The sequence below is a fragment of the Crocodylus porosus genome, unplaced genomic scaffold (genome assembly GCF_001723895.1).
Source record: "Crocodylus porosus isolate Cpor-Errol unplaced genomic scaffold, CroPor_comp1, whole genome shotgun sequence".
NCBI classification, from domain to species: Eukaryota; Metazoa; Chordata; order Crocodylia; family Crocodylidae; genus Crocodylus; species Crocodylus porosus.
In genome coordinates, this window is record NW_017728915.1 from 13,760,518 (window position 1) to 13,779,623 (window position 19,106).

Genomic DNA, 19,106 nt, shown 5'->3' on the forward strand with positions numbered 1-19,106 from the left:
CCAGGGCCCGAGGGGGGCCCAGCAGGGAGGTGGCTGAACTGGTCCCTACTTAGGAAGACAGAGGCAAAGAAATCGTTAAATATGTTAGCTTTGTCATCTGGCGTGATGACTAAGTTGCCCATCGTGTCCTGCAGGGGCCCCATATTACCCGGGACCCTCTTTTTACCCCCTATGTTCAACTCAAAACCATAGGTTCATTCAAAATTGGCATGTTGCCTTAAGAGGTTCTTAAATAATTTGGCAAACCTGCTCTACGTTTTGAGTTGTATTAGGAAAGTCTTATATATATAATACAGAAACCCACAGTTTATACAAGAAACGGATATGTGATATTCTTCAGTATTTTGACAGAATTTCCAAAGATGTGTTCTGATTGCATAAGGTGTGTTGTTTCTGTTGTCTGTGTTTTGGGTACTAATGGAATTAGGATAGCACATAAGCCCACCAATTACTGATTTTCTTCTTTCCATGCATACTATTATTAGGAAAGTATTAATGATACTGTGGTTCTGTAGGAAGCATTACTGAGCCAATAAGCATATCTTAAAATATTTGAGAAATTATAGAGTTAAAATATGTTGATGCTAGAGGTGCACCAATATATTGGTCTGATATTGGATTAGCACCAATATAAAGAAAATAAAATTGGCTGTACTGGAAATTAGCCTGATGCAGCCAATAATTTGGCCGATAAATGCCTGTGCATACACACAGCTGCAACGAGCATGCAGACAGTGAGAAGCACAGTCTGGCAGCTTGGAGAGCTGCATGCAGCTGGTAAGTTTGTTGTGGTGGAAGGGGAGGGGGAGAGAAAGGGTGTGAGGGGCAAATCAACACCACCTGCATTGAGGGAGGGAGTGGGGCAGGGACTGGGGCAGGCACTGCCCAGCCAGGGCAGGGTGGGGGATGCAGGACAGAACCATGGCTCATGCAGTGGGGAAGAGGGGCGCATGCCCCCACGATCAGCATGGGGCAGGGGGGCTGCAGCTGCCAGCTGGAGGCAGGGCACTGCCAGGCTCTTCTCGGCCGGGGCTGCGCTTTGTGTGGGTGGTAGTGGCACTGGGAAGGTGGCTGCAGCCACCCCAAATTTAGCTGTAGCCCCACCTCAACCCCTCCTCCCAGCGCCGCTGCCACCCACCTGGTGCAGCCCCGGCTCAACCCCTGCCTCCACACGCGCCGGGAAGAGCTGCGCTAGGGGGGCAGTGGTGGTACTCGGAGGGCAGGGCTGGGGACAGCTACAGTGAAATTGGGGTGGCTGAAGCCCCCCTGCACCTCTTCCCAGTGCTGCCACCTCCTGCCTCAAGCCCAGCCCCCACCAAGAAGAGCTTAGCGCAGCCCTGGATCCAGCTGGCAACTGCAGCCTGCCAGCCCCACCCTGCGCAGATCTGAGAGACACCCCTCCTCCCCATGCCCTTCTGGGGTGCATGCAGTGGTGGGACCCCCCCCCCCATGCTTCCTGGATGAGCCACAGCTTTGCCCCGCCCCGCCAAGCTGAGCAGCATCTGCCCCTACCCCAGTCCCACTCCCTCCCTCGCTGCAGGAGGCATTAATTTGCCCTCTTTCCCCCCCATGCCCCTTTCCACCATAACAGACTTCCCAGCTGGATGAGAAATCGGATTAGCATCATCCGATATGCCTCCTTAAAAATTGGCTATTGGTATCGGCCCCCAAATCTCTACTGGTTTACGCCTTAGTTGATAGAAGTTTATATGAGGATAATGGTGTCTTCAAGTTCATTTTCAAGCTTAGAAGGGCTATTCCAAGGCTGGAGATCATAACAATTAATACTGAGGATCTGTTGTACCATCATACCACTATACCAAGCACTATAAGGAAATAATGCTATATGCTCTTCTTTGTTTTCTGTGAGTTCCTCCATGCATGGTTATGTACAATATTCCAGTGCAGTTGACAAAAAATGACACGCTCAGATAATAAAAATGGAATGCACACTCCATTATTCATGGTGCTTTAAATACAGATTGTGAGTATAATTTTGAATCTAAGTGCAGCAAATATATTATGGGTGGTTGTCACATGACAGGGTGAACTAATTTGTTACTAAATCAGAATACACAAAACCTTAGAAATTAAGGTTTTTTGTTTTACATACCATATTTTAAATTTGGTTTCCGTTAGTTGTTTCTAGTTAGGAAACAGTACTAAGTTTCCAGTTCTAGTTCTTACTACATTTTATTAAGGAAAAACAGCGAGGGAGTTGTAGAGAAATAGAAAAAGAAGGCAATAATAAAGAAGTAGAAAAAACATTCAAGGTTTATTCTGTTTCAAAAGGAGGGGCAGTTAAGAATTCATAGGCTTGTGTATAAAATTAGATTCTGGGTCAGTGTAAGTCAAGAGAATTTAGTTTCAATAAAATCATAGACTCAACCAAAATGACAAGACTTAAGAGTAAATCATTTGTAACTCAAGTCCTCATATTTTGTGATTTTGGTAGAAAGACTGTGAAAGCCTGTTTTGTGTAACAGTAAAGCAGAGAGGGAATCAAGCCTTTAGAGGTAAAATACCTTCTGGAAATTGTTCTGTGCAATTCTGACTATTTCTAATTTTGTTTTAACAGCAATTTTTTCTTTAATGCAATCAAGTAGTGTCTTTAAAGCAAAAGAACTGGATTAATATGCAGAAAGTGCTATCCTATAAAAAAAAAGACTTTGGAAGACTTTGAATGACTTCCAGATGCCACTGCCAATATAATTCTATATCAGAGTGACCCTATAGTTGCCAGTAGTAAATTTCATAGAAAGGTGCCCTGAAGTAAATAGGGAGTTTAGCAAGTAAGTCTGTTGTTTTGAGCATTTCTATATCAAATGCTCCATTTTTTTTGTCATGCATGTTCATCTCTAAGGAACTGGGTTCCTTTATTTTTGGGAGTGGAAGATATTAAAAGCATTTGAGAAATAAGAACAAAAACAAAGTCCAGGATCCAGCTGGCACCACCTAATAGAGCATGGGAAAGTTGGGGTAGCCCATGGGGGTCCTAAGATCCTGACCTAGCACATAGGATCTGGATTCAGAGCTTGTGGAGACAGCTGCAAGTGGAAAGCACGTGGCATACCTGGGTGCTTTGTGCTCCTTGATGAAAGTATGCTTTGGCTTTTGCAAATCCCATAAGTGTATATTCACTCAGTAAAGGGGAAGTTGTCACTGAGGGTCACCAAAAAAAAATAGAACCCCAAGGTCTTTTTGGTGCAGCAGGGGGAAATGGATGGCCTGGATGAGAGCTTAGGTGCAAGCCTGTTTCAAATAGATATGGAAAGATGGCAGAGCTGAGCACAGATCCTTCACTAAGGTGTCCTGACTCTACTACTCAGTCTTGCAGTGCAGCAGGAACCACGTTTGGGAGAAAAAATCTTAAAGAGATTCTTACCTGGTCACCTAAACAAGGTCCAGATTTTAAAAAATGTTCAGTAATTATCAGTTCCTACTGAGACACTTCTGGCCAGACTTTCAAAAGCTCAGTATCCAGCAGGGGGTGGTGTGGGGAGGAGCTGGGGAGACTATAAACTGAGTACTACAGTAAACTGCAGATTCATGAGGTGTTACAGTATTTCTTTGAGGATGCCCTCACCTGTTACTAATCACACTGTAGATTATTTACTCTGAAGGAATTTTCAAAATGTAATTTACTTCTCTCATGTCATTTTGTTTGGGCAATGATTAGTTAGATTTTTCAGTTGGTATATGAACTATTTATTGCCTCCAACTACAGTCTAAAATGATCCCCCCTCCATTCTTTTAAATGTTCTTTTCCTGTATATTGATTTTGTGTATGCACTTAAAAATGAAACCCAGTTGTTCATTATCACATTCAGACTCATTTTACCTTTAGGGTCTCTCTTTATTTGTAAATAAAGGGAGTATTGTACAGTTCTGTAGAAGAACACAGACCTTGCCCTTAAGAAATGGTAAAGATAGGGGGGACACACACTCAAACAAATCTATGAGTATGGGAGACTCAAGTACAGGATGAATGAACTTGATGAGTGAGACATACTGTGTTAGTTTTGCATGCTTTTGGTTGCTAATTAAACCTATGTTCATTTATGAAGACTTGGGAGTTTTGAGGAGGGGATTATTTGAATGCACTTGAATGCTGTGGTGCCAGGTCTGTATAGGGCAAGGCAACATTCTCTACTAAAACTCCTTTAAAAATTCCACTTCAGTCTAAATTGTTTTTTTCACCTACTACTGTTAAAGGTAGCAGCTATGAATAATTGAATGTCAGTGGAGGAAAAATGTTTATTTCTCTCTTTTTTTTTTCATTTTGTTTACTTTATTCACTTGACAGCAATTTGTGTCTAGTCAGTTGCAGTGTTTCCAGTGCAGGCAGTCAGTCCCTATTGTTTGCCTGGCTACTTTGCACACCAATGAGAGAGAGAAAAATACATTAAAGAATAGGGAAATGCGATTGCAATGTCACAAAAATTGGCAAGGGAAGTCCAAGGCAGGTGTTATATCTAAAGCTTAACTTGTTTAACTTGTGGTTAGCTTGTTTTTTAAATTGACTACATTTCAGACTGACAATGTCAATTTAGTAAGACTGTTAAAATGGCATTACTGGCAGTATTATATTGTCATTGTTGGTTTTAAATATTATTTCCATCCCTTTTAGGACCAGAATCACACACCAGTTTCTCAATATCGTCAAGATCCTTCTTTGATCATGAGATCTATTGTCCATATGACTGATGCTGCTCGTTCAGGAATTATGCCTCCTACTCAACTGACTACCATTAACCAGTCTCAGCTAAGTACACAATTGGGGCTAAATTTAGGAGGCACTAATTTGCCCCACACTTCTCCATCACCTCCTGCCAGTAAATCAGCAACTCCTTCGCCGTCCAGCTCTATAAATGAAGAGGATGCAGATGAATCAAATAGAGTAAGTTATAGCATATAGTACAGTGAACAAGCTGCACATGTGTGCATGTGTAGTTTTAAATGGGTGTCAGTAAGAATACTGACTTTCAGCAGCTGTGTGGCCAGGTAAAATATACAAACAGTGCAGTAAGAGCGAATCTGCTTGTGGCAATATTCATATGCTGTGGGCGACCTCTTTGCTTAGTAAAATGATACTTGCTTATGAAATGTACATCACATCTCTTTAGTGACTTTTGTGCCTTTGCATGCCTACTTCTTTATAAGGGATAAGGATTGTAGCCATATTGGTCTGTAGACAAAAGGAATTGGAACTCATGGTAGAGGTGGTATCTTTTATTAGACCAACTAGATATTGGCGGGGGGATATTTCTTTACAAGCTTTCAGGCACACAGCCTTCTTCAGGTACAAGAGAATGCAAAGACTGTAAAATTTCTCCTAGGTTGAAATGAAATCTCATATTTCACAGGAGAGCTGAAGGTGTTGTAAGATCTCCTGTTTGGAGAAACTCCTTTATAACAAATTTCTGACTTTTTATGAATGTGATCAGCCTCTTGCTTCATCTACTTATAAAAGTTTTGACATTTTAACATTCCTTGATATTGTATATTTAAAAATATATACATTTTACTAGAAATAAAAGATGACCTTTCCCTTTAAATGAAAGTTTTAGTATGCCTGGGGTTCATTTCCATTTAGATTAAAATAGAACTGTTAGCAAAGGGTCTATTTTAATCTGACATTCTGATCAGATGAACTAAACTTAGTACAGTGAAAATTTATTTAGAGGCCCAATCTTGCATGTCCCATTTGCAGATCTCCTGATGAAATCACTGGGAATTGCATTGTGGAAGACCCACACTGTAGGGTCGTAAAGAATCAAAGTAAAATAAAATAGGGGAAACCCTTCCTCTATCCTATACCATTTGTGTCATCATTTATCCTTAGAACAGGAAAAAACAGTGGAAAATACAAGGAACAATACAGGGTACGTACCCCCCTACGACCCATGAAACTGCTTCTCAGAAGAATCTCGTATGCCCCAACATCAGGGGATTTTTTAGGAGAATTCATGGCCTGCATTTGGTGATTTATATGGATCTGTGAGGCTACCATTCCTTCATGATGGATGTGGATGGGAGCAGCTGTGGGTGTTCACAACAGATCTGTAGCAGCTGAAGAGTTGCTATTGCTTTGTAGCCTGAGGGAAAGATTCCTAACCCCTGACCCAAGCCTGAGTTAACAGATTTAGCTAAGGAACCAGGTCATGTTTCATACCTTCTTACTTTTGAGTTTCTATTGCTAAAATCTTGTCTATGTAGAAAACATATGCTACAGAATGTAACATGTATATAGCACATCCTGATTGTTTTTTTTCACAGAAATTACATAAAGGGCATGCTTATGGGACTGAATCTGCAACCTTTATTTATATTGAATAGCAATTGCTGGTACATTTAGACCTTAGCAGCCAATGGTGTTAAATGCCTGAGCAAATTCTACTTAGCAGAAGTAAGGGTTGCAACCAGGATTTCAAAATGTTACCCATCAATTAATCTTACTCATTTGTTGTTTAACAGAACTGTGGCGAATTTATCATACAGAAATCGTCTTATTTGTGTTTCAAGTACTGTATAGTATACTGTGTAGACTCTGGGCTTTGTTGTTGTTTCTTAGACTGCTGGAGAGAAAAGAGCTGCTCCAGATTCTGGCAAGAAGCCCAAGACTCCGAAGAAGAAGAAAAAGAAAGATCCCAATGAGCCACAAAAGCCAGTGTCAGCATATGCCCTATTCTTCAGGGACACACAAGCTGCAATTAAAGGACAGAACCCTAATGCTACATTTGGAGAGGTTTCAAAAATAGTGGCATCAATGTGGGACAGTTTAGGAGAAGAACAAAAACAGGTAACAAAGAGTTGACTGCAGTGATGCATTAGGGTCTTGCAAGTAGTAAAATGACAATCTTTCTAACTAAATAGCAGATCCTCAGCTAGTATAGTGTTGCTGCGCTGAATTTACACTGATTTAAATTGGCTGAGCAACTGTCCTCAGAGTAGCATCTTGTTTTATTACTCTTCAGATATTATCAAACTTGTATCCTACAATTTTACATAATTATTGTCTTCAAGTTTTTTAATTTTTAGTATCAGTTTGGAGAAAGCAACCCAATACCCCATTAAGACCATCTGTTTAATAATCATTTGAAAGCTTTTTTTCCCCTTAAATTCAAAAGTTATAACAGAAGAAGGGCACATTTGCTATTTCCTTTGATCTTCTTCATGAATCTGCGTAACAAAGCTCATGGGTACCAAAACTTTAAAGCCAATTCACTGTACTTCATTTCAAGAACCTAGTGTTTGAAATATTATTTATCATTCATTTTAAAATTTAGTACAGAATGTTGAATTTTCAGAGATCAGCTCTTCTTGCTTAAGGGACATTCTCTTTTCCATGCCCATGGAACTCCTATGCAGGAGTTTAAAAAATTACAGATTCTTGAGGGTCTGGTCTGTTGATAATTTTGCACAATTCTCATCAGTTGTTAATTGGAGTTATGCTTACTGGTGATGGAAGAAAAGGCCCTTTAATTCTAAGCAGAACAATGGAAAGAAGAAACAGGTCTAAGTCCTTGGTCTTTCATTACAAGTATGGTAATATGCAATATAGCGTGGTTTGGTGATGGATGTTTTAGTTGCATTCTTTTGTTCAATTAAAATCCCAGTCTTAAAAATATATTTTCTCAATCCTGAGATCTCCAATCAACCCTTAGTTTCCTCAACTTGGAAAGCTTATTTAGGCTAAGATATGAAAGAGACTTTCTGTGATATGCACTGTAAGATCTCCTTTGACGGTTTTAGCCTACTCTTACTGATGCTGGCAATTTTAAGGTGAAGTATCAATACATTAAAATAAGATGGACAAAAATGAAAGTCTATTGTTTCCTATATAAGTCAATTGGACTTTTATGGTCAGCTGCATTGGGAACTAGGTTACATTAGTTTTGAGCACTTTCTCCACCCTTTGGAGAAAATAGGTTTTTCTACATGTGCTCACACAGAACACCTAAGAAAATCTTCATTGCTTAAATATATTGATTGGTTTTTGAGACCTCATTCCATTCTTATCTATATCAGCACATGAAATTTCACTCTTCCCATGCCTCTCTCTACCTCTTGTCAGGACAGTTTTTGCTCCTAGAGAGGTAAAGTATGCACAAAAATCACTAGATGGAGAAAGAAAGTATGACTCAGAAGTACTGATTACTAGCTCCCAACTATAACAATTTGTAGCAGTCATGAAACACTGTTCTGATAAAAGATAACAGTGTAACCAAAGGAAAACCTAAGTTACTGTGGTGAAAAATCCAGACAAACCTGTATTCACTTGCAGGTCTAGGTGTAGTGCAGGGCAGTGTATTTTCAGTGCAAGTGTATTGAGAGCTTTAAGGGAAGAAAAATCATATAAATCAGAGTATTTGTGGTCTGTGTTGTAGAGGCTAAGACAAGATGGTGCCTCTTGTTTCCTTTTATGTAAGTGAATGTGGCCCTATTCTGGTAAGAGTATATTTTTTTCACCATAAAATAATAAGCTGAAGCTGGTGCTAATTATTATGTCTTTAATAGGTATATAAAAGGAAAACTGAAGCTGCCAAAAAAGAATACCTGAAGGCTCTTGCTGCCTACAGAGCTAGCCTTGTTTCCAAGGTAAGTGTCACGGTAAACTAATGTTTAGCAATGGTTGTTTAAATGTGGGATTTTGTCATACGAAAAGTATATCTGGAGTCCCAGAGTTTCTTTAATATAATCCCCAAAGATTTTGTATAATAGCTTGAACTACATACTGTGCTTGTTTTTGCACAAAAATACTTTGCAACACTAATATCACAGTAATAAATATCAGACAGTAACTATACAAACTCACCTTGTCTGTGGTTATTTTTGGAAGCAAAAATAACTATGTTGCATGAAAGTAGAGTTTGGTCAGAGAAATTAGCCAGCTTTGAGAGAGTCTCTCTTGGTGCATAACTTTCCAAGGGGCAACTGGTCAAGAAGTGCAAAATATATTGGATGAGGGTAGGCAGAAGGTAAATCACAAGGATTTTTTTGCCGGTAGAGAACAGGAATTCAGTGTGATTGTGAATTTAAAACATTCTAGAAATGGACAAGCTGGCAGGTAGCCACACAGAATGCTATAACAGAGCCTTGTTAGAGAGACAAGAAAACTAACTTGCACTATGAAGCAAGACAGGTTGTATGTTCCACATAGGAAGGTGTTAAGTGTTCTAGGAAAATGCAGAAACAAAATCCAGACTCAAAAACTGGAAGATTATGCATGTGTTGTGTGTTGGGGAGAAAGAGTTCATATAATATAATGTTTTGTTGTCCTCAAAACAAAGATCCTTAATATGCTCAGTTTCTAATGCCAAGCTGCCAGCTGAATACCACTGAGGATATGGGCACTGGGTACTTTTGAAAATCTGACCCTAAGTTCTCTTTTTAAAATCCACGAAATCCTTTTGGACCAGCCTCTAGCATAACACACTGTTAGCACACTGAATAGTGCAGTGCCATGCAGATTCTACTTAGTTCTGTCACCAGACAGTTTTATTGCAAGAAATTTTATAATACGTATTTCTTATTTGCTGCTACAAGAACATGCCTACTCAGTAGTAGCCTACATTCATAGGATAAGTAGGTGGAAGGGAAATAGGATCATTACACGGTGTCTGTGAGTCTGCATGCGTGCGCACACACACTACAAATATGCAAAGTGTTGTATGACAATATCCTTGAGTTTCTTATCTTTTAGCTACCAAATTCCATACAGATAACTCCACTGATTTCAATAAGGGTTGAAAGAGTTTAGCAATGGCAGACACTAGCCTCTTGTCAAAACCAGAACTGGACCATGTACAATAACAGATTAATAAGGTGTGATAGAATGGATCATTGAATTTGAGCCCCAGGGATCTTTTCTGCATCCTGATTGATCTTTTTTCAATACAAAACAGCTTCCTTAAAAGTTGTGAATCTTCTTTTCATATCAACTACATCTCTTTTTGTCCCTTCAAGATGAAAGGATCCTTACATTGATCTGAGTAACACAGAGCAAGGCTCCCTATTTGTCTAACTGATGGATTTAATTTAATGATAGAAATTTAAAGAAGAAATTAGATATGCTTCCAGTAAAATAATATAAGTTGCCATAACTTATATTTGCTACATGAACCAGTATAATAATTATACAAATGCTTAGGATGTATCCTCTTTCTCGTTTGATGTTAAGCTGGTTACATTACAGTATATGATAAAAGAAGGGAACTGTGATGGTTATAAACCTCAATCTATTTTGTACCAGTAACAGCTCTTGAATCCCTCTCTCAATCACAGGCAGCTGCAGAATCAGCCGAAGCCCAGACAATTCGTTCCGTTCAGCAAACATTGGCGTCCACTAACTTGTCTTCCTCCCTTATTCTGAATACTCCTCTTTCCCAGCATGCAACAGTGTCTGCATCTCCTCAGACTCTTCAGCAGTCCCTTCCCAGGGCAATCGCTCCAAAACCTTTAACCATGAGACTGCCAATGAATCAGATTGTAGCTTCCGTTACCATTGCACCAAACATGCCAACAAACATTGCAGCCCCATTGATAAGCTCTATGGGAACAAATATGGTGGCAACACCATCTTCATCTCAAGTAAGCCCCTCAATGCAAACCCAGCAGCATCAGATACAACAGCTACAGCAGCAGCAGATGCAGCAGATGCAGCAGCAGCAACTCCATCAGCACCAAATGCATCAACAAATCCAACAGCAAATGCAACAGCAGCATTTTCAGCACCACATGCAGCAACATTTGCAGCAGCAGCAGCATCTTCAGCAGCAAATTAATCAGCAGCAAATGCAACAGCAGTTACAACATATACAGCTGCAGCAAATGCAGCAGCAGCAGATGCAACACATGCAACACCAGTCCCAGCCTTCTCCTCAGCAGCACTCCCCTGTAGCCTCACAGATAACTTCCCCCATCCCTGCCATTGGGAGCCCTCAGCCAGCACCTCAGCAGCATCAGTCACAAATACAATCCCAGACACAGACTCAAGTGTTATCACAGGTCAGTATTTTCTGAAGATAAATACTCTTGCTACACTGATTTGCATTCATCAAGGGGGGAGGGGCACACTATTTGGCTGAAAACTGTAAATTGTTGATGGTAGTTATGCAGGGATGCATAACAGATCAAATGATCCTCTAAAGTGTCTATTAGATAGGCAATAAAGAACTACAATGTAGCTGTGTATCATCTTTTAGCTGACTATAAATCATTTTGTTTAAAAAAAAAAACAAAAACAAACCCACAAAACCTGTGCTCTTTTTCATGTGATGCCTTTTTTAATTTATTTAAGCTTTACCTACAATATGTGAATCAAATGGCTTAATAAATACCTGGACCTTCTGACTGCAAAATGGCCCTTCTGAATTATGTAATAGTGAGTAATTATATTGTTCTTTCTCTAAAAGTGATTAATGCACTTAAGACGGTATGAACTCACAAAGTCCTTGAAGCACAGTTGTAACTACCTGTAAAATGGTGATTGGATTTCATACAGTCATATTTGTATGACATGAGTAGTTGATGGCATTTTTTGTCATAAAAAATCGTAAATCACAGATTTTTGCCAAAGCTTTTAAGTTTTTCTTTGATGTCTTCAGAAAAACAAATGCAAGTGACTGAACGTAAATGTTTGACCTATCTTTTCACTTTGATTTCTCCAAATAAACCTGCCATGCTTTGTAACAAAATATATATTGACACTGTTACCCATTATGTTAATTCCAGTTGCAAAACAAATGTGAATATTATATTCTGTGTTTAAGTGATGAGTTTCAGATTTAATACACTGTATTTTTAAAAGGGAAATGCACTTAAATAAAACTGTTATTACAAAAGCTAAGATTAAAAAAATGCAAGAGTTTTTAAAATGCTGTAATACCAGTAGAATATTTAAAATAAGCTCCACATCTGAATAATCATTGTAAATATTTTCTTTAAAAGTTGTAAGTTTTCATATCATGTGTTGTAAAGTTTTCATAAATGAGGCTTTAATGTAAACACTGGTAACATGAACTATTAATTGCTACATTGCTTATTGTGTTTTTATGCTGTTTTATACTTTTTTATGAGTTATGATAGCAGCAATTAAGTTGTTTGTATTTTGCTTATCTAAAATAAATGCTTTTATCTTGCTATAGAATAAACACATTTCAGTAAAACTCATGGGCTGTAAGTGTTTAATGCAACAACCAAAACCAGTTTTTGCTTTAAATGTACTTTCTTTAAAAAATGTGCTCGCCTTTCTTGATTTTGAGTTTGTGCAAATAGGTACTTTATAAAGACTGATAGTATTTGTTCAGGTTTTGTACAGTAAGTGCAAGTTCTTGTGTTCATAAGTGGAAAAACAGCATGTCTCTTTTGTGCTGTTTCTGTGAGGGGCAATATATATAGGAAATAGTGTATCAAATTATAAAACATTAATTTTATTTGAATTATAAATGCAAATATATTTGTAAACTACCTGAAGAGACGGAGTAGCAAATTGTGGTTGAATAGGATTATTTTGGGATGGTCATAAACAAATTCTGGATCTAAGACCTCTTGATTTTTGTTGAGTTAAAGATCCAAGTACAGTTTTAGCCTTGGGTCATTTAACTGGCTAATCTAAAAATCACACTTCTGAAAATTCTCAGCTTCATGACTGGTCCATCTCTAATTGTCTGAGTAGTGTATTTTTACACAAGCACAAACGATGCATGGAGATAAGAAACCCAAACAATTTTGCACACCAGGTTTGGAATCCTTCTCTTCCAACATAGAACTGAGATCCTGGTACTGTTTATACAGTTGTTTTTGGGTTTTTTTATTATTGACAGGGAAAAGAAATCCTTTTTTTTTTTTTCCCTTCTCTAATTTCTTTTCTGCACTAGCTGCAGTACAAGTGCAGTATGACCACTATCCCCAGTTGTCTTGCATGATTAATTACAGCATCTGTCCTGTCAGAAGCTATAATGAAGAGGTCTTGATAAAAATTGCAAATTACCACTGGCAACAATCTTAAACTGCTTATGATAAAATGAAAATTAAAAACAGCAAGTGTCAAGCCTGAGCAGAATCCTAATCCTGTTAAGAGGTGGTGTTCATGTCTGCCAGCTCAGGGCAGAACCATAAAAATAAAAATATAGGTTCCTAAAAAGTTGCAGTTGTAGTTCAGAGAAGATTTACTAGATGTTGTGAGTTATTAATAATGAATTCAGCTTTCAATATTTCATAGTTCCCCATTCTCTGTTTATTATATACAAATATTGAACAGCAAGAGATTCTAATTATAAATTTATAGATTTCTTGGAGCAGAAAAAAATCATGTATAAGTTGAAGCTTTTCATAATATGTGTTAGTGGACAGGGAGCAGTGATTGTAATAGCCTTAGTATGATGTCTGAGAGGGAGAATGTTTATACCAAATAAGAGGAAGTCTGCATGTATTAGAAATATCAAAGCTGAGGCTGATTTGTGAAAGAGTTTTCTGGGTGTCAGTTTTAACCAACATTACATAACAGGAACCATTTTATAGTCTATTTTGAAACCTTTAGACAAATGTCTTCAAAAATAATTGCTAAACTGCATGTGACAGTAATTGTGTATTAGTTCTGTAATTGTCATTTTGAAGACCTATGAAGTATCGTTTGAAAAATGTCACTAGTGATAAGAGTTAATTACAACTGAAGTCTGTTTTCAACTATTTGCAGTTAGAAGCAGGTGTTATTACACTCATTAAATGATTTCATAAATCCTGGGTTTTATCACATTTGATTAAGTGCTGCTGAACTACTGATGGTCAATTCCAGGAAAAATAGTTTTAATTACTGCAGTTAAAAAAATTAATCATCAAGCAGAACTGTACATTCTAAATGTCAAGATTTTTGAATCATGGAAAATTAGAACTTCCCCCTGCTTGTTACAAAATTATATTTCACTTAATCCACAATAGCATATTGCAGAACATATTGTGTTCAAGTCTCACAAGTTAATGTTCATATTTCTAAGGTCTGAGTAAATAACTTTGCTGTTACAGGTCAAAAATATTTAAATCACTAATTTAAATCACTTCATATACAATTTATATAGGAAAGATGTAGTGTCTGTATGATTTAAGTAACATATACCTTTTTTTAAACAATGTTTTCCTTCCTATTGTTAACAGCCATTTCACTACCCCCTTTTTCCCAAGGTTTTAGATGCTTTATCACCCCAGTTAACCACATTCTCCTTTCACATTAACCTAACCTGACATACGATGAAAGAACATAAGGAGGTTTAATTTTTAGCTGACACAGGGTCATTAGTTTCCAACTCCAAGAACAAAGGCTTTAAATGCCTTTATGCAGATAATTTCAACTATATGTTGTCACCTGACCATTGTGGTTTGAAGATTTCCAGGACAGATGGACTAAATATCTCAAGTTTAACCAGAAGTCTTGTGCTGGCTCCTTTCAATGGGGATTGGGTATTTGAATGGTTCCTTTTCCATTTTTCACTTCATGGAGTATTTTTCAGCACTGGACTTCATTCTAACCTTTCCCTCCCCCCTTTGTTTGGCTTTTGTTTCGCAACAGCTGTTATTATCGTTTTTGGTCAGCTGTGATTGCTGGAGGCAAAATAGGACCAGATGGTGTTTTGCTATGCATGAATGGAGAGTTAGAGGAGTTTGAATTGAATAGGCCAAGTTTGAATGGTGTCTATGCACCACCTGCCCCCTTCAGCAGCAGCATACACATCATAGTAGCATGATCTGTCTCAGACCTACTAGAATTGGATGGGAATGGACAGAGCCTTGTTGGATTTTCTCCATATTTATTGATCTTCCATGCACTAACAGCATAATGCAGTACACAGTCAATTTGAGTTAATTGGATATGACACAGCATGTACATGTAATCTATCACTCTAGTCTCTTGGTACACTTCAGGTTTTGCTGCCACAAAAACATGCATACTCAGTAGTAGCCTACATTAATAAGATAAGTAGGTGGAAGGCAAATAGGATCATTGCACAGTGTATTTTAACAAAATATACTGTAGTACTACAAATATGCAATTTAACCTGCTGGCGAATAAACAAATACATGCATTAAACTTATTTGGCATAGAGTGGATACAGTATTTTGGCACACACAAAATGCAAGGTGCCCCAGGATTTTTTGATTTGCCTGTGAAATTTAAAAAGATGGTTTCTTTTACGTGATAATAACATTACTAACAATAAGACAATTCAGAGGGTATCTGCCTATTTTAAAGGGTGAGAGCATTTTACTGTCTGATCAACACCAACTAGTCATTAACACATGCTAGTTTACTTGTTCCCCCACAACCAGCTTGGATGACTAAAGGGCTTCCTTGGAATCCTGAAGCCAATCAGTGATGGCAGTTGTATAAGACTGATCTTCTAAGGATACCAAGGAGCCAAGACACTTCTTATTAAAAGAAATTGAAAGCCACTAGGTAGAATAGGGATGGTTTGGCTTTGACTGCATAAAATGCCAAGGTTGTTGTAACCATATGTTCAAATGCACAATAAATATGAAAGTGGCAGCTTGACGTCATTACAAGTCAGCGGCACAGTTGCGACCCTTTTGAAAAAAGCAAATTGTGGTGCCTTTGCCTAGGCTGCTGGGTAGAAAAACAAGCTGTTGTCTTATGAAGCAAAACTTTAAAAATAACAATACCTTCACTGAAAAATTCTCCAGTGTTTGCAAGTGACAAGGAATTTCTACTTTTGCAAGGTGGAGCAGCATGGAATCCTGGGGAGGACTTCTTTTGCAGAGTCAACAAGCTGCTGAAGGTAGATAGATATACATAAAGGATACAGAAAAAATGGGACAATGTTATTTTAAAATGCTAAAACCTTTAACAAAAGACGTGCTGCCTGAGGGGAGCTTTTCAGATATAGAAATAGTGCATGCCTGTGATGCATGCAGCACTATGTTTGTCTCTTCTATGAAGTAGAGAGGAAATGTGTTGTGTCACATCGCCAGTCCAAGCACATAGAACATTCGATTCTTCAGCACCTGCACCAGTCTGACCTACATGCTTTTTTAGCAGTATAACTGTTTTGGTCAGGGGCATGATCAAGGGCAAAGGTTCTTCCAAACCTAACAGCCTTGGGCTAGCACAGTTAAGATGCATCACTTTATATAGCTGAAAGCATATCAGGGCATGATGGGACTGGCAGAATGTATATCAGATTCTGATTTTAATACAAAGTGCACTGATAGCAAACACAGACATCTCATTAATGCAAGTAGGGAAAAATAAATCCTGTATTTTAGGGTATAGTACAGTATAGTTATATAGGATACTGGGGTTACTATAGCTGTTTGGAAAATATCTCCCTCTTTCTTTCAATATAAATGCAGTCCTTCACCCTCACTTCAGAAAATCTGTCCAGAGCATGCTAATTGTCTTGCACAAATTAAACACCTTTGAACAAGAAAAGTAATAAAATCCAGTAATCCTTACATTCAGTTCTTGTATAGCCAGTGGAGTTGTACTTGGAGTTAAACCAAGGCTGCATTTGTCCCAATTAATTCTTTTCATCTTCAAAGCAGTTGACCAAGGTGAATTAGTTGATGCATGTTTATGTACTCCTATGGTTTCATCTGTGTGGTTTGTAAGCTATCCATTGGGGAATTCAAAGCATGGCTAAGGAACACATCAGACAATGATACCAACTAGGACCAGAGTGAAGTACTAGGGTTATCTACATAGCGTTTAATTCTTACCTTAGGTTTTATCATTTTCCCACAGAAATCAATGGAAGACAGACCATTACCGATCTTGTAATCAGTTGCAAGTTAATTCAATCAAAGGGTGAAATTCTGGCTTCACTGAAATCAAGGATCCAGCTCCCATAACTTCAGTGGGGTCAGTATTTCCCTGGGCTAAATTTTCAAATAGTTCAATTCCCCTGTATCAATTCTTTTTGCTTTCACATATAAACAACTTTCAACTGAAATCTGCAAAGTTGATTGTCCAGAGCATCTGGGAAAATATTCATAATTTAAATGCATTAAGTAAAATGATAATGTTATTTGGCTTCAGTTAATCAATAACAGGAGAAATATAATGCTTTAGTTTGATTAACCTTCTGCTGTGCACTACAAAGTCAAATGAAATCAGAAATACTTTCTTTTTTTTAATTTGCACAAATTGGGTTTCTCAGCCTAGACTTCATCTTTGGGAGGGCTTTTTTCCCCGCCTTGTCATTTATCTGTGTGTTTTATCTGAAGTTTGTTTGTTGCTTTAGAACAGCGTATTTGTCTACTGTAGACAAAATAAGCACTTTGTTCAGTTCCTTACTTGAGGTCAAATTCTCTTGAGGAGAACAAGTGTGGGTTGTGTAGCTGTCAAAGGAGGTTTTAGTGCTTGACCCTAAGAAGCATTCAGAGCCCAGAGACTCTTTTTTTATTGCTTTTCATTTTCATTGTTTGCACTTTATACTTAGGAAGGGGCCTCTGCAGAGGGCAAAGACCCTACTTTGGTATTCACAACTAGCAGCCATCAACTAAAACACCTCAAAAGCTATTCACTGCAAGAAATTTGGGAACTGCTACTCTGTGTCAGCTTCTAGAGCCTAATCATAATTTCACATAAAGAGGTTGTGGGCCAGAATGCACATTAAGAATGTTGAATATTGGAGAAAGAAATGGTGAAAGGGAAGTTAGAGAAGCAGAGTTTTTGCAGAAAGTACTTTGCAAGGAACAGAGTGGTGCAAATAAGTAGCAATGGATTCACTGAAGCAGGAATGTGGGTCCAAGGAGTTAGTTGTTGAATTAATGCAGGGTAGAAGAAGATACAGACAGTAACTGCTTTACTGGATACTCCCTAAAAATAGTGATGATACATTTCTCTATGTCTATGCTTATACCACAGTATAAATGTCTTGTGTTTTCTACAGATGGTGTTTATACAGTGCATATAAGCTCAGTGTTAGAAATAGCCATAAAAAAACCCGAGGTTTTGTATAATTATTTGCAATTATAATTGCATAATTGGATAGCATAACTGTTATATTACATTTTTATGGAACTACACTGTAATTATATTTCAACAATAGTTATTAACAGTAAGAGCTGCTTCCTGTAAAACAGACAACATATTTTACAGTGTCTACTAACTGAGTAGGAGATTTGGCTAAGATACTTGTGAAAGGGGGGTTCTCATTCCTTTACATCCTGGTAGGCAAAATTACTGGCCTTATCTTTTTCACTTCAGTTTGCCAATACCATTTCAACAGGCAGCTTCACAAAACCACCAAACAAACAGATGGACTAAGATAATAAATACTTTAGCTGCAAAAGAAGGTCACCTCTTTGGAGAGTTACACTTTTTCTCAAGCCCTTATGTAATTATTGCACTATCAGTGAAAATACTGCAGGTCTCTCATAATTTAGTCAAGAGAGATAGTTAGCCATGTTAGTCTGAAATCAGGCAGAAGGCAGGGCAGGGTGGCTCCTTGCAGTCTAAGTGGTTCAGAGAGCCATTAGCTTGCATAGGCAACAACCTACTTCATCAGATAGCACTGAGTTAAATTATTGTACTTTCTTAGGTTGCTATGGCAGACAGGCAGAATCTTATGTAGGACAGAGCTGCATTGTTACTAGCATTCCACGGCTGGTGTCAGGGAGGGAGAGATGATGGGCATGCTAGCCACTTCCTCTGTGCAGCTCAACATTATAAAATGAGAGTGCACTTTGGGAGAGGAGAAATAGGTCAATATTCTGTCTTCAGTTTCCGCCCACTTTGGTATGGTTTGCATTTTTCAGGGGTTCTAGAAGGGAGAAGACACTGCACTACTCTGAGTACAGGGACTGCAAAGTGCTTAGCATTTGTTTGGGAAAATATGGTTTTAATTTTACTGCCTTATGCAACCAGCAATCTGTGAGCACAAAGAAGTGCAAGGACACGTGAACAGTGCAGGCCGGTAACCCTTCAATCTGCAAGCCACAGACATTACTTATGGTAACTTCAGAATTAAAAATGTAGACAAATAAAAGCAGAATAAGTAAAAAAAATACATATAGCAACTAAAGCAATCATCAAAGGGCTGGCTCATCACTTCCTGAAAAGCATGGTAGTTTTTTCCAAGCATTCTCCA

The 19,106-nt window shown here is 38.2% G+C and overlaps 1 protein-coding gene across 4 annotated transcripts in view; it reads left to right on the forward strand.

The window, feature by feature from the left end:
* TOX3 (TOX high mobility group box family member 3) overlaps positions 1-12,174 on the forward strand; it is a 107,848-nt gene extending 95,674 nt beyond the window's left edge. For 2 of the 4 annotated variants that reach the window (XM_019535727.1, XM_019535728.1), the window contains exons 4-8: positions 4,631-4,900; positions 6,575-6,802; positions 8,521-8,601; positions 10,288-11,010; positions 11,303-12,174. In XM_019535727.1, coding sequence (XP_019391272.1) covers positions 4,631-4,900; positions 6,575-6,802; positions 8,521-8,601; positions 10,288-11,010; positions 11,303-11,335 — 1,335 coding nt within the window. In that variant the 3' untranslated portion in view covers positions 11,336-12,174. Of the gene's footprint in view, positions 1-4,630; positions 4,901-6,574; positions 6,803-8,520; positions 8,602-10,287; positions 11,252-11,302 lie in introns of those variants that run through there. The other 2 variants (XM_019535729.1, XM_019535730.1) reach the window with 1 other exon arrangement.
* Positions 12,175-19,106: the final 6,932 nt, after the last annotated feature.